At 36.7% G+C, this 14,514-nt stretch overlaps 3 protein-coding genes across 3 annotated transcripts; 2 read left to right on the top strand and 1 right to left on the bottom strand.

The window, feature by feature from the left end:
- Nucleotides 1-364: 364 nt before the first annotated feature.
- Nucleotides 365-10,469, bottom strand: LOC114359044 (lysosomal-associated transmembrane protein 4A). Its single transcript, XM_028313284.1, has 7 exons — nucleotides 10,312-10,469; nucleotides 7,287-7,400; nucleotides 6,790-7,003; nucleotides 6,256-6,394; nucleotides 3,986-4,142; nucleotides 3,159-3,482; nucleotides 365-2,733 (listed from the first exon to the last, which is right to left on the bottom strand). Exons 2-7 carry the CDS (start codon nucleotides 7,392-7,394, stop codon nucleotides 2,557-2,559), a joined length of 1,119 nt encoding a protein of 372 aa, XP_028169085.1. The 5' UTR covers nucleotides 7,395-7,400; nucleotides 10,312-10,469; the 3' UTR covers nucleotides 365-2,556.
- A 1,776-nt stretch (nucleotides 10,470-12,245) lies between these two features.
- On the top strand, nucleotides 12,246-12,993 carry Lamtor4 (Late endosomal/lysosomal adaptor, MAPK and MTOR activator 4). The gene is made up of 3 exons (XM_028313288.1): nucleotides 12,246-12,280; nucleotides 12,359-12,497; nucleotides 12,588-12,993. Exons 1-3 carry the CDS (start codon nucleotides 12,268-12,270, stop codon nucleotides 12,745-12,747), a joined length of 312 nt encoding a protein of 103 aa, XP_028169089.1. The 5' UTR covers nucleotides 12,246-12,267; the 3' UTR covers nucleotides 12,748-12,993.
- On the top strand, nucleotides 12,674-14,468 carry LOC114359045 (protein RFT1 homolog). Its single transcript, XM_028313285.1, has one exon. The coding sequence runs from the start codon at nucleotides 12,772-12,774 to the stop codon at nucleotides 14,452-14,454; it is 1,683 nt and encodes a 560-aa protein (XP_028169086.1). The 5' UTR covers nucleotides 12,674-12,771; the 3' UTR covers nucleotides 14,455-14,468.
- Nucleotides 14,469-14,514: the final 46 nt, after the last annotated feature.

The raw sequence follows: 14,514 nt of genomic DNA, 5'->3' as shown, positions 1-14,514 counted from the left end.
GCGGATTGAGGACACTAATCGCCTTAACGTTTAGCTTTAGCGTTCCTCATTTAGAATGGGGATGCATTCTAAATGATCGGTTACCATTTTACGTACGATAAGTTTTCATATAGATTGGTTGGTTCGGTTCTATAAAGATAGTAGTGGAGCAGTAGAAGTTCGTAACTCCGTAAGTCAGTGGTCAGCATAGTCGCCCATCAACCCTAAAAGCGTTTAAGTTAAATGAATCAAAGTTGTAGGTAAAACATCAACGGAAAAAGGATTTAAATAAAATACTTTTACGTTAAGACATACGATTTATTTAAATTTGGATATCTTACATAAAGTCAATAATATAGTAGGTACTGTTACACACTGATTTGAATAGTGCCCTTATTACATTTATCAGTAACTTTTAAGTAGTATTACTAATTTAGAATTTTGTAACTTAAAACAACATGGAATATTATGACAAGTGGCAGCAATGAATAAGAAAATATCCGTAGTGAAATGATATGAAAAATTGCGTTGACAAATATATTGCGAAGTAAGTACGAGCTTCTCACATAAAAATGTACTTCATCCAGATTATTCGAGAATTAATTAAAAATTTGGCAAGAATGTATACAATACTTTTTTATAATTGAATTGAACTATATTAGCCAATAATGTTTCCATCCAATGTGAATCAAGATAGTGAATTACATACTTAGATATACATATTCTCGACAATAATACCTACAATATCGTGTCAGTATAATATTATGACTTCATAAATGTTAATATCGTTTAATTACTATAATTCAACATGAAGATTTACTATGTGTTACATGTTTAGGCCATTTTGAAACTACTTACGGACCTTACCATTTTATATGAGCAAAGCAGTGACTTCAAGCAATTTTCTAGACACTCAATAACCAGACTACATCTAAAATTTACGTTCCGTTAGTTGGTACACACATCAAATATTAATATACATTAATTATTTTTCCCTTACATTTAAAATAAGTCGTTGCAGGTGCTAGAAACCTTTAATGCAGATGACATTTATTACTTTTGAAAACTTCCTAAATAAGCGCGTACATACAACTGCTATAAAGATTTCATGCCACTGCAAGATACCAATGAGCTAAGGCATCATTGCTTGGTAATTTATACTTGGATAATCTTACACATTGAGAAGTACACGTAACTGTGAGTAATTCAAACACGGTATATCTGTCAGAAAAGTTGCAGCATGTCAGTTTTTATACTACAATTGCCTATGAACAAAGCGAAACAATAGTATAATAAAACCTGCTTTCCGTATACAACATTATGGTAGGAACATCGAATGTGCATTGCCAATAGCGTCAAAATGGACGGTGTGATGCCACACAAATTGACATCATGGTCGTTTTAAACTTACATACTTGTAAGTAACGCTTGTGTAAGTGCAATATGATGTTACCAGATGTAAATAGAATAGACACTTCAAGACATCAATGATTATGAATAGACATTTATGTTACATTATACTAGCCTAGAAATGAGGAAGGAATGTTGTTATTATGCCAAAGAAATTACAATAAATGATACATAATTTAGTCCTAAGCAATATTTTGACTCGCGTTCTGATGATGATAACAACAAAAAATGGCAATAAACCAATAATGTACACAAAAAATAACTGTGTATTTTAAACTCTAACAGAATTAAGTATAAATAGAAGTGGAATATAAAACTAGTGTTTACCTAAGTATCATACGAAAATAAATTTTTCAAACATCGTAACGTAATGGCACTACAGTTGCAACAGGTAAAGGACCGAGCGCGGGAGTGCCATCACCGCTCCTTTACAACTAGGCGTCGGGGGCAGACCCAGGAGAAGGGAATGACTCTGAAGTAACTGCAACAGTCAACTATATTTTATTAGGTACCAGTAAATTAATTTGAAGATAAATCTTTAATCAAAAATTTTATTTTTGTTTCATTTCATTTAAATAAATATAGGTAAATAGATAGTCTGGATCAGCCCCCAACGAAAATATCCCTTTAAAATTAATAATTATATTAATATTACAAATATAGGCACAAGCAAGGGCCATAAACCTGTACTCAATCACACATTAACCTGCATTAATCATGGAGTAATTGTAAATCAACACTAATTGACACATTGCAAGAAACGATATTGCTGTAATTTAAATATTGAATGCTACTTTTTATTACAAAGATGTATCGGTTGAATAGATTTTAGCAAAAGTATTTTCAGTACAAGACATCAGCGGAGATACAATGAATGAGAAACGCAATCATACGCTATGGCAGAAGAGGTACAGACGACGGCAGGTCAAATTAAGACTGGCGCACCTATGCTCTTGCGATTGGTGCGATTATGCAAGACAAACGTAAAATCGAATAAACTGATCGACACTGGCACCTATGTTCTTATTTATAGGTGCGATTCACTTAAACGTATAGTCCAATATGCTGTCGACTGTACAATAAAAAAGGTTTGAATTTGAAAAAGGAATACGAACCGGGCCGTTGGCGGGAGATCACGTGGGTACAGGTGGTGGTGCCCCGCGAGCTTTAGACGCGGGCCTGCGCGCCGTGCTGCGGCAGCATGACCACGGTGTTGGTGGGCGGCGCGGCGGCTAGCGGCGGCTGCTCGGTCGGCGGGGTGTCGGGCTGTGACAACAATAAAATGATTTCGTCTTTTGTTTCTTGCCGGGCTAGGATGCGCACCGTGATAAAATCTTGTCGACGATTTTAGACGACAAACGTATGGGCTTATCGCGTATAATCGATAAAATGGCGCGATAAGCGGTTGTAGCGGCGCGCATTCTAGGCCTATTGGACGTCTGCTGTGTCGTCATTTGTTGTATTTGTTAGTCAAAACTCATAACAGTTCAAAACCACTTTTAACTGATTTTTCCCGTCAAAAATTAATTTGGCGTTTGTCAAAAGCACTTTTGACTGCAAAAAATGCAAAAATCAATCAAAAGTGGTTTACTAGGAAACCCTGGTGAAATAGGATCCCTTGACTGCTATAAAAAGCGGGTTACGGTCTGCTCCATGTCGTTGCTCAGTCAACTCTGCTAACCAAGTGCGGTCCTCCAAAAGAATGGGTCCGGGCAAACACACCACCCGTTCCCGTCTGAGGGGGATTTTTAGAGATGTCACAGAACTCACTGGTCGTTCCCATCGCCCAGTGGGTATGCGCAAAGCATTTCCCGACGTAAAAAAAAACTATAGTCACTGACCGTGAGCGCGGGGTCGGCGGCAGCCATGAGCGTGGCGGCGCGGTAGGACGGCGGCGGCGTCTGCTTGACGGCGTCGTCGTAGGCGGGCAGCAGGCTGGAGTAGTCGGGCGCGGGCGGGGGACAGGCGTGCGGCAGCGGCGCGGGCGTCACCACGCCGTCTTGAGAGATCACGAACGGAGTGAGGCTGTGCAACGCGTGCGCGCGCATCGTCAGGTACTTGTAGCAGCGCCACACGATGTTGATGCAGTACGCCTGCGGGGAAAACATTTAAGTATGAAACAAGTCTTTAAAAAGTACAAGAACAACAAATTTCACTAAAAAGGTGTGTTCGAAAAGCACCTGCTCAGTTTTAGTCATGATTATGCTGACATTGGTTTTCAATTTACAATCTGATTAACTGCGCACCTTGCTGGAATGCGACTCTCCCTCGCACTCACCTGCTCATCTTCCCGGGTTCGCCCCGTTCGTATCAGAGCATCGATATGACGTCACAGCCGCCAAGTGCACAGTTAATTTGACCGGGTTTTATAAGCAAAATCGTATGTAATCTCTAACCCCCTTATTAATAAAAAGTTACACCCTAGTTGAACTCTGGCTTAAGTTGTCATTTAGTATGGAAATGACATTTTAATCCAGTGTTCATCCTAGGTGTAACTTTTTATTAATAAGGGAGTAATAGTAAGACCATGGGTCAAGCACAGCACAGCACACATAATAAGAGGCACAGAGTACTAAGTATTTAACAGCCAGCCCACCTTAATCAGCACAGCGGCCAGGAACGCGGAGACGACGACGAGCGCTAGCGCGGGCGCTGGTAGTTGGAGCAGCTGAGCGCGCCACGGCACGCGCCGCGTCTCCGCAACCAGGCGGTGGATCGAGCGCAGGTAGCACAGGTAACCGGTCGCCGTTACGCTGCGAGAATAAATAAAATAAAAGAAATCTATATCTAAAAAATAAACTATGTGCTAGGAGTCTCAAATTTTGCATGGGGGTTCCTTTTAAAGTTTTAAGACGTAGGTGCTCACTAAGACGGGATTTTGTAAAATTCAACCCATTAGAGAGTAAAACGGGATCCACGCGTAAGAAGTCGAAGTAGGCTACAAAATAAACTGAATCTATCCGAAAATTCAAACTTTCCAGCTTCCTTAGAAAGATGGACTTTCAGGAACAGTTACCAATTGTTCAATATCTAGTATGGTTTAAAATAATCGCATAAGATCAGTATAGTTTCCAGCCTGCCTATTATACTGACTACTACATAATAATTCATTCTTAAAATGTTTAACCCTCTACTTATAAAAACGCTAAAAATTTTATTGGTTATTGTTTTGAACCTAATACGATACCACGATAGTTTTGAACCTTATTCACTATCATAGAGATAGTGAATAAGGTTCAAATATATTGTGGCAAAATATTCGCCAGATATAAAGCCTATAAAGGGTGACTATCTGTTTCTCGCTTTGCAATGGACCCAAGTCGATATTATAATTCGAATTCCTCCTATACCCCTCAGATTAAATTCATTAGGGGACCCAAGCCAGTCTGCCATCCTCCGGGACTATTCTACCTTAAATGGTTGGGTTTCATTGAAGTCGAAAGCCTTATCGATGACGACTCGATTTACCAATACAATGCTACAACGTAAAACTATTATGGGTTTTATAAATATGTTATCAATACTCAACTCGGAATGAACATTGTTATCAAAGCGAATAATGACGAACGTTGTAAGTATGTCGTGAATCACGAAAAATGGCTATAAAATAAAATTTACTCAGGGTGACATTACCATACTAACTTCATCAGCACAATGCATTTGCTATCAATCGTGGATTAAGAAATATCGATAACAAAGATAATAGCAGTATTAAGTAATTTTATTTTAAAAAAGTAAAAACCCTAAATGTTGCTTTTTCAAGAAGATGATATTATAGGTACTAGACTCTAGAGAAATTGATAATCGATTCCTAATAAGATTGAGTGGCATATTTTTGTAAAAAATAAATATGGTACAAAAATTGCTACATAATTAAATAAAATAATACATATAATCAAGCAATGCTAAGTATGTATGTACTTCTAACAAAAGGGAAAATTCACAATTAATTATAATTAATGTGATATTTATAATTAAACAAAATTGCATCTAAGGGGCCATCCATAAAGTACGTCACACGAATTTCATGATTTTTTGACCCCCCCTCCGTCCTTGTCACAGGTGGTCACATTTCTGAGACCCCCCCCTCCCTAATGTGACGTCACATGTTTTGCAATTTTACATCGAAAAATTATTAAATTAACAGCAGTTCCGAAATTAGTTTTATTTTAATTTAAATTAAGTACTTTTTTTTAATGAAATCAACATTATATCAAATATTTGAAACAATTGAAATGTGATGTCACAAAACTTAGGACCCCTCCCACCCCTTGTCACACCATGTTACACTTTGTCAACCCCCTCCCCCCCTCTTTACGTGTGACGTACTTTATGGATGACCCCTAATTACGAAACTACTATTGTTATTGTAGTGAATTTTTAGTGTTAACTAGTTTGTTATGTAATTGTAGGTAGTTTGTGAATAAATAAATATTTACATAAATGCTTGTTTTCTAGAGTTATGGGTTTTTATATAGAAAAAGGCTATGTATTTCATATTTTCGAAACCCATGTTCGCCAAGACGTGGGCTATGGCTAGTAAATTATTATTTTAATCGCAGCCAAGTGATACTGCCAATGTGTTCATTGTTCTAAACATTATTTTCTTTTGTAATCAAAGATACTTATACTTATCATAAAATTATCATCAATGGAGTTGTTTGGTTTTCGGTTTTATTTGTTTACATGATTTATCATGCCTTTTAGTTGCCTATTACTGGACGTAGATTTTTTTCTAGGGAAGCCTTTGTCCAGCAGTGGACGTCATTTAGCTGAAACGAACCTCTTGTAGTTCGATTCTACCACGCTTTATGATCCTTTTTCCCTAGCAACATAGCCAGACTTAATTATAGAACAAGTACTTACACAGTGATGGCAAAGTCGAATATTTGTAGGCAGAAGAACGGCAGAAGGTGTGCCGGCTTGCCGCGCGCCGCGCCATATATCAGCATCAACGTGATGGCCAGGGTACACACTGTAACCAGTGCACCCACATCCACATCATCTACAGTTGGACACATTACAAATATTGTACATACAAGTATTAAGACATATTGTTCAGCAATGTCTATGTGCCAAGCTGAGTTAGTGAAAATAAACCTATTTTTGGGTTAGAAGCAATTTTCTCAGAATATACTTAATTTATCATTTTTAACTCAATGAGGATAAGTATTTAGCTTTTCAATTAATTGAACCTACCTACAAACAGGATAATAGCAACGATATTGGAATAAGTTACACCATTTGATAATAATATTATTAACTACAAAATATTATTATTAATTGATGAAATACGTTTTTAACCCAGATGCTTGCTTGTTAGGATAGCATTGCAAACAATAAATACACAAATGTTTGCCTACTGAAATGTATAAATGACTATAATGCTAAATTACTTACGGTAAATAAGGCTATGGTCCCTATTTTGATTGGCATGTTGTGGGAACGAGCTTGGAGGAGGTTCCACGTTAGACAGGGGAGTGGGCAATGCATTATTTGGTCGCCCAACATCACTCCAGTCCGCAACTGGAGATGACTCACGCTCAAGTTCTTCAAGAAGGCGAGGGTCTCGCACTATGGCTGCTAGGAAGCCTAATGCAATGAGGTGCAATAGCTGTAAGAAAATTAACTTGATATAGAGGTGCAATAGCTGTAAGAAAATTAACTTGATATAAACTCTCTTTAAATACACGAAGCATGCCTGTTGGAAAAAGGGGCATTGTAGAACATATAAGTCCTGTGCAATCATTTGTATAGTATAGTGTAGATTAAAATAAGGAATTGTATAGAATATAAATAAAAAGAAGTAGTCTCTAAAAACTGTTTTTCTGTAAATAAACATGCATTTTTTTATAACTATCAAGTTGTGTAAATTCAAGGGTATAATAAAATCATACCAGGTGCCATGTTCCCAGTAAGATTGTGCCTGTGCGCACATGAAGACAAAAACAGCAGCGCCACTCGCTGCTACGCTCACTTCCCAATTTGGGACGAAATCTCAACATATTGACCTGAAAATTAACATGATTAGTTAGTAAAAGCTGCCAATTGAATTGTATTAGAGGTAAACAATTATTAAGCTAATTATTATACAGGGTGTTGATTTCAATCCTCGCCATATTTATTTAGGTGATCTATTATGACTTATATAAACGCATTATCCACCAAAAAAAAAATTACAAACTAAAGTAGAATTTTTAGCGAATATTTTCCGTGCGACATCAACTGTACTGTGGCTCGTAATACTGCAATACGTTTCAACTGCGGCACCCATCGAGCTACGCGGATCGCTCGCTTATCATGTCTGATAGTCTACTGAAGGAAGCCACGTAAAATAGGTAGTGTAAATAGGTATTTTTGTTTGACTAACTAAAGTTAAAGTTCGTTTTAAATTAGTTTGCTGTTTCCTATGTGTGTGTGTGTGTGTGTGTGTATTGGAGCGTACCTACGCGCTTTCCGCCACTACCTACCGCAATCGCGGGAGTATTTTGTACACAAAATTACCAGATTATTTACTCCCTACATTAAAAAAAACACATTCCTTTAAGTTTAGAACTAGGTACCTACTCACCGATGCGACTTCAGATGCGTTTCCACGTGCCCTCCCGTAACAGTAAACCATGTTTACGTACTCACGAGCACTGTACGTATGGTTTGGCATCTTCCTAACACTCACTCACTATTATTACACTCACTATCACACTTTCACACACTAAATACTCAAAACCGCACGAGAAAACAATCAAAAATCGCAAATTTGCAATTAGAAAAGTGCATTCGATGAAATACGTCCATCGAATGTCGTCGTGAATCGGTAGTTATCGTTATTCTTCATTTTCAACTACTTTACGTAATTTTTAACATCAGAAAAGTTTAATTTCGTCAGTTTAGTACAGGAAGTCTATCAACGAATGAGAATGTAAAAGCGGCGGGAAAAATACTTTGTTTAATCTTTGTGAACTAAAGATTCGTCCTATCATTAATGCTCTTAAAGCAAGCTTTCAAAACACTCAAATGCAAATGATTTGTAGATCTTTAATTACTAATCGTTATTATTAAAACGATAAGAATATCAATAAATTTTGGTAGTTATTTCGTGTAATGAAATTACATTCATTTAAAATAATCCCGAACATGATGATGAATTATTTTATGTAAGTTATGAAGAATGGAAGTCTAACCTGAACCTAACTAACATTCGTTCAGGGTATTTAAATTAAACGCCGATAGAAATGAAATTACGTTATTACGGTAGTAGGAAGTAATAAGTACTAGAAAACAGTTATCAAGCAGAGAGGAAGAGAAAAGTTGAAGTTACAAGGCAAGAAATAAGAAAATAGCGATTGAGTACTAGGTATTCTAAATACGAGCTAGATTTCGCGGAGCGTGCGCGCGGCCTCTCTGCGTGGATAGCAAAATCGGACTGATGAACAGAGAAAATCGATGATCCACGATTGAGCGCCGGCCGCCCGATGACGCCCGAAACACGAAGATGGGGAAGTACCTATTCCGTGCGAGCCCGATGTCCGTGCCGCGCGCAAGGCGGTGGTATTATTGTATTCAATTACAAGTCACCGCTCCAAATGAAAGATATGAAATTTTCTTTTAAGATATGAAATTTTGTTTAGGTACTGAAATCAATCGAGTTTAAAAACAAAATCTTGTCTTATCTCCTATCGAAAGTGAAGGAACAAGAGTTTGCCAGTGTGTTATTTCTAGGTGTTCAGTTTGCGGTATTAAGTAAGTTAAGTTTTATTTTAATAATTACTATCGTAAAGACGTAAAAGTTATTAAGGTAGAGAGCTGGAAATGTAAGGAATAACGAACCTGTATGAAAGAGCATTATTGTCATCTGTTTACAGTACTTTTGAATGATAAGTAGGTACAAGCTTATCACACACATAAAAGCATGGTTTAATTAAAAAATAATAATAATGTAGGTTCTGTAAAAAAAATTATTTTGCGGAAGGAAGCAAATTCGTGTAAAAGGTTTTTTTATTAATTAAAGAGTACTTAATTAATTAGTTTTTAGAACAACAAATAAACTCGTAACATGATAAGGTGTAAGTAACTAATTTACTCATTACATTTTTAGGGTAGATTTGGATTAAGCTCTGTCCAGTAGTCGTCTTTGAACTCACAGCTGATTGTGGCTGATAGTTGACTGACTCATGGGCGAGCGCGGGTAGTGGGGCGCGGGACGGGGGGCGCAGCGCTTGCCCGGGTCACCGGGTGAGCGGCCGCGCGCCGTTTGCGTTGGGGGACTATTCTGCACTGTAGTGGTCGATTATGGAAATCGTAGATATTTAAAAAATAATAATAAAAAATTTGGAAGTCAGTTTTTTTGCTGATTCGTGATCAGAATAAGCTACTTAATCTACTCCCTAAATATGGCGGGTATTGAAATCAACACCCTGTATAGTAAAATAATATACAAGTTAAAGTTGCAAATTTTTGTTAGAAAAAATGAAAACAGTCTCAACATCATGTTCACAGAACACTTAACTACACTTTATACTGAACTGGTAATAATAATATCATATGTTGTTATGAGTTAAACTTATAAAGTTGTGAATGATATTATGGCTGTTTGGTGTTAGCCAACTGCTACAGTATTTTCACTTAATCAGGCATATTATTAATGGACATACATTAAGCAATACGTGACAGATTGGTAGGCTCGAATGCAATGCAATCGATCAACCATACAATGCAAGCAATGGTACCTACCTACTTAATTTGGTAGCCGAATCAGTCGAATAACGACCGTCCGACTGAGTTGAAGCATACAGAAAAATCGAGGGAATTCATATTATTATCAAGGAGATATTGCAATTCATATAAAAATAAATCTATATGACTAATATAAGACCATGATATCAAGAGACGTACAAAAACGATTTGGGTAATAGTTATTCTTACCTGTTATTGATTGTGATCAATTTATTGTTAAAACGTATATCATTTGATGAGTAAAATTCCTTTCTCACAACGTTAATTAGTGATTATTTTCTTCTCAGAAAATTGCGAAATCAATTTGTGTCAATTAATTTCTTATTTCAGTGACATTGTTTTTTTTTAATAGAAAATCGGATCTGAATCAATGGGGTTCTCTCACGTAAAGCAGATAGCGCAGATGGCGCCAGAGGCGGTCCAGACATGCCTGCTTTTGTTGTTACAAAGTATTGGATGGACTTTTGGGTCAACAAAAGTGCATACTGAAACCATCTGAAACTCTAGGGAAAGGGCAAGGGCATGTTTTGCCCTACACAATCAATATAAACATGTCATACATTTTTTGTATGGCGCGGGCGCTTTAAATATCAATAGTCGAATATTATCGTAGACAGGATTTCGAATTTTATACGATTTTTTTGATTACTATTCCGATTTTTGTTACTTGACGTTTCAGAATCGTTCTCGCTGCTATACGCTGATTTGGCTGATTTTACATATCCCTTTGCCATTTCCTGAAAGAAAATCATCGTCTGTCAGTCATCTCATCCAGTGCTGCCAGATTAGGCGAATTATCGCCATTTAGGCTACCTTCGGGGGTCAAATGGCGACCAAAAAATCCGAACGGCTACCGGTAGCCATTTAGGCTACCTAGAAAAAAAGATCGGGCTATTTAGGCTACTTCAGGATTACTATGGAAAAAGAAATTTTGCATGTAACAAAAGTAACGAAACGTAATAATGCACATCCACCTAACACTTAATCTGAGACATCCACCGTTCTTTCCATTCGCTCACTCTTCATAAGAGTGAGATACTAGCTTTTGCCCGCAGCTTCAATTGCGTGAAATTTAGTTTGTCACAGAATATGTTATTCTGAGTTATAAAGATTGATGCTGTAAAGTTTCATCAAAATCTATTTAGCAGTTTTTGCGTGAAAGGGTAACAAACATTGTTAACATCCAGACATCCATACACACTTTCGCATAATACTTAATATTAGTACGATAGGTACTACTCGTATCTCATGGACTTGGCGTAACTTTAAAATAAACGCGCTCAGTACATACATTACGCACACACTTACACGCATTATAAACACACGATTTATGAAAACAACATAGCCGCAATATAGCCAATCTGCTGACAAGTTTGTGTGTGTGTTTGTTCCGGCGTTTCTTCTCAGCACTTGCCATTATGTTTGTCTCGAAGCGCTGGTAGAGCCCAAAAGATAAGAGACATGTAAAGTGCCCCATAAGGGCTCTTTACATGTCTCTTATCATCTTTTTTATTATTTTCTATAATAATTTTGACGTTCATAAGTGCCACTTGTGGTCTAAACTGAATAAATACTTTTGATTTTGATGTGTGTGTGTGTGTGTGTAGTTGTCAGCTGATTGCCATGCTGTCTTCTTAAATATAGTTCCAAAATACTGAACTGTCCTGTGCATGTCATTGACAGTGGGGCGCCACCGTCAATACCGGATCGCTGGTTCCGATTTTTGTCATGTTGGAAATAATAACTCTATGTGGAAACCATATACTTGAACGATGGTAGCGCCCCCCTGTCATTGAGTTTGGTGGGACAGTTCAGCGTGGGTCATCTATTTACTTCTAATCTTGTATTTACTCGGCACAAGTCAGGTAGTGACGTCACATGAAAATGTTGCCAGAATGAATACTGACCAAATATTATCTATCTCTTTTTTTATACGTCACCATGGGTATAATAAGTTAGAAGGAGATAAACAGCTGTTTGTCATTAATGTGTCGATTTGATATGCATTTGTAAGCAATTTTTGTATACTTAGCTCAAAAGGTTAGGCGATTTAGGCTACTCGGTAGGAAAAATTAGGCGAATTGAGTTGGCTGATATCTGGCAACCCTGATCTCATCCGTCATTGAACAAAAAAAAAGGTTTCGAATGAATGAACGGGGTATTTATTTTCTTTTACGTCGCTACTTTTCGATAAATTAAGTTTTAATTGATTTGTTGATTTGTCTGTAAATTGCAGTTATCATGGACAAAATTCCAGATCAGATTGGTTATTTGGTGTTAGCTGAGGACGGCGCTGTTCTTGAGTCAGGCGGAGAGTTGGAGAACGACGAACGAGTAGCAACTATTATAACTGACCTCATCACTTTATCTAACAAGTGTGTAATATTTTTGTACAGCACGATTTATCTAATTAAGCATTACCTAAGTATTTTTGGGATATTAATTAGTGCCCATTTTGTTTTCAGGGTAGATCCTGCTGCCTTTGCACCTAATGAGCAATTCAAGAAAATAACAATAACATACGACGATCACTGGTTTGTAGTTTGCCTCTCCAACAAAAAGATTTATGTGGTGAAGAAAAATATTCCAATATCTACTACTGAAGGTAACACTGTGAATGTTTGAAGATAGTTAAATCAAAACCACAACATGGGACGAAATTTATTAATGAGTAGTCTGGAAAACGCTTCATTCAACATTGTATTCCAAATTTTATTCCGTTGTGTCACATTTATTATCAATGCATGGGTAATACGTAATGTAGGCCATGAAGTCCTTGGTATAATGAATGTTCGGTTATTGTTATTAGAGAGTACTATTCTATTTTTAAGTCGGGAACCATTCAACCGTGCCTGTTTAGGCCAAAAAGATGAGTTTAGTTGGAGTCACATTATAAATCAAATTTGGTTATCAGTCCCTATCAGTTGTGTTTTATCTTTATTATTTGTTTACATCTGGCTACACATACTTCCTTCTGGAGACCCTGAATATTCTTTTCAATATACATTTGGTTGCTGGAGTGTTGCCCTTTCATGTGTTTTGGAGCTGTGTTCAGCTAACATGGCTCTTGTAGCACAGTTGTTTTGTTTTGTTAAGTTTAAAGTTGCTCTGGACACATTACACATCTTTGTAAGAACAACATTATTTCTATCAATTATAATTTATGATAGATCTGTAGCTCTTATCGCCTTTTCAATAGCACAAGTGGGAAGCATAGCAACAATAGTTATAACTTACTATATTTTCTTTTATTGGTACATTAAAAATAAGCCTCTTTATGCCAAAGGTGCACTTAAAAGCAAGTTTGTGCCTGAACCTGTTTTGCATAGACTGTATGACAACATGGAAGACTTTCAGTTTACTTCATTGAGAGATTTCCTGCCTAAATATTTGGGCACTGTGAATTCTACATTCAACAAAAAATTGAGTACTCTTACTATAAGCTTTGCTAAACAAGGTGTTGTAAAACAGTTGTTGACAGAAGGTGAAAAGTATGTGATGTCAGTTAGTCCAGTAATGAGTTTCAGTGAACAGGCTACTTATGATGTAGTTAACAATTTGGGTAGTCTAGCTGCTCGATTCATATTTAGACCTATTGAGGATAGTAGTTATTTCTACTTCACCCAAATGGTGAGCAGAGAGTTACCACTTCATAAGCAGGATAAGTACAAAATCCAGGAGTCCTGTTCAGTGTTATCTCAAGTGTGTAAGACTGTTACATCTATAGGTTTAATAGTGTTGATATTTGGACAAAGTTATGCACGAACCTTGTTGATGTTATATGGAGGAGAAGCTTTTGTAGCTAGTGGACTGCCAGTACAATTGCTTCGCAGCCATTGCTTGGCAATCGTTTTGTTAGCTATAAATGGAGTGACAGAATGTTATACATTTGCTACTATGACAAGTGCTCAGTTGAATAGTTATAATTATTTGATGGTTTTTTTTTCTGTTAGTTTCTTATTTTTATCATATGGATTGACATATATTTTTGGACCTGTGGGCTTCATTGTATCTAACTGCATCAATATGTTTGCTAGAATAATGCATAGTATCCATTTCATTAGTAATAAATATAGAGGTACAGATTATAAACCTCTGGAAGGACTTTATGTTGGAAAAATGTTTCTAATAGTCCTGTTTGTTGCTGGATGTATCTGTAAATTATCCGAAAACAAATTATCCCACCATTCTATAATCACGCACATATTTATTGGTGCAGTATGCTTGGTTTTTGTTCTCCTTGCTTGGATTTACGAAAACAGAGCACTTTGTATTCAATTGTATAAAAAACTTTTTAGAAAAGATGATATTAAAAAACATTCACAAGATTAGCATACGGTTTAATAACAAAGTTATATAACAAATATTGTAATTAAGAAATAAATAATATTT

The sequence above is a fragment of the Ostrinia furnacalis genome, unplaced genomic scaffold, assembly GCF_004193835.3.
Source record: "Ostrinia furnacalis isolate ACB-3 unplaced genomic scaffold, ASM419383v2 OfSCF4221, whole genome shotgun sequence".
NCBI classification, from domain to species: domain Eukaryota; kingdom Metazoa; phylum Arthropoda; class Insecta; order Lepidoptera; family Crambidae; genus Ostrinia; species Ostrinia furnacalis.
Note: the sequence above shows the minus strand (reverse complement) of the source record. Positions and strands in the feature narration are given on the sequence as shown.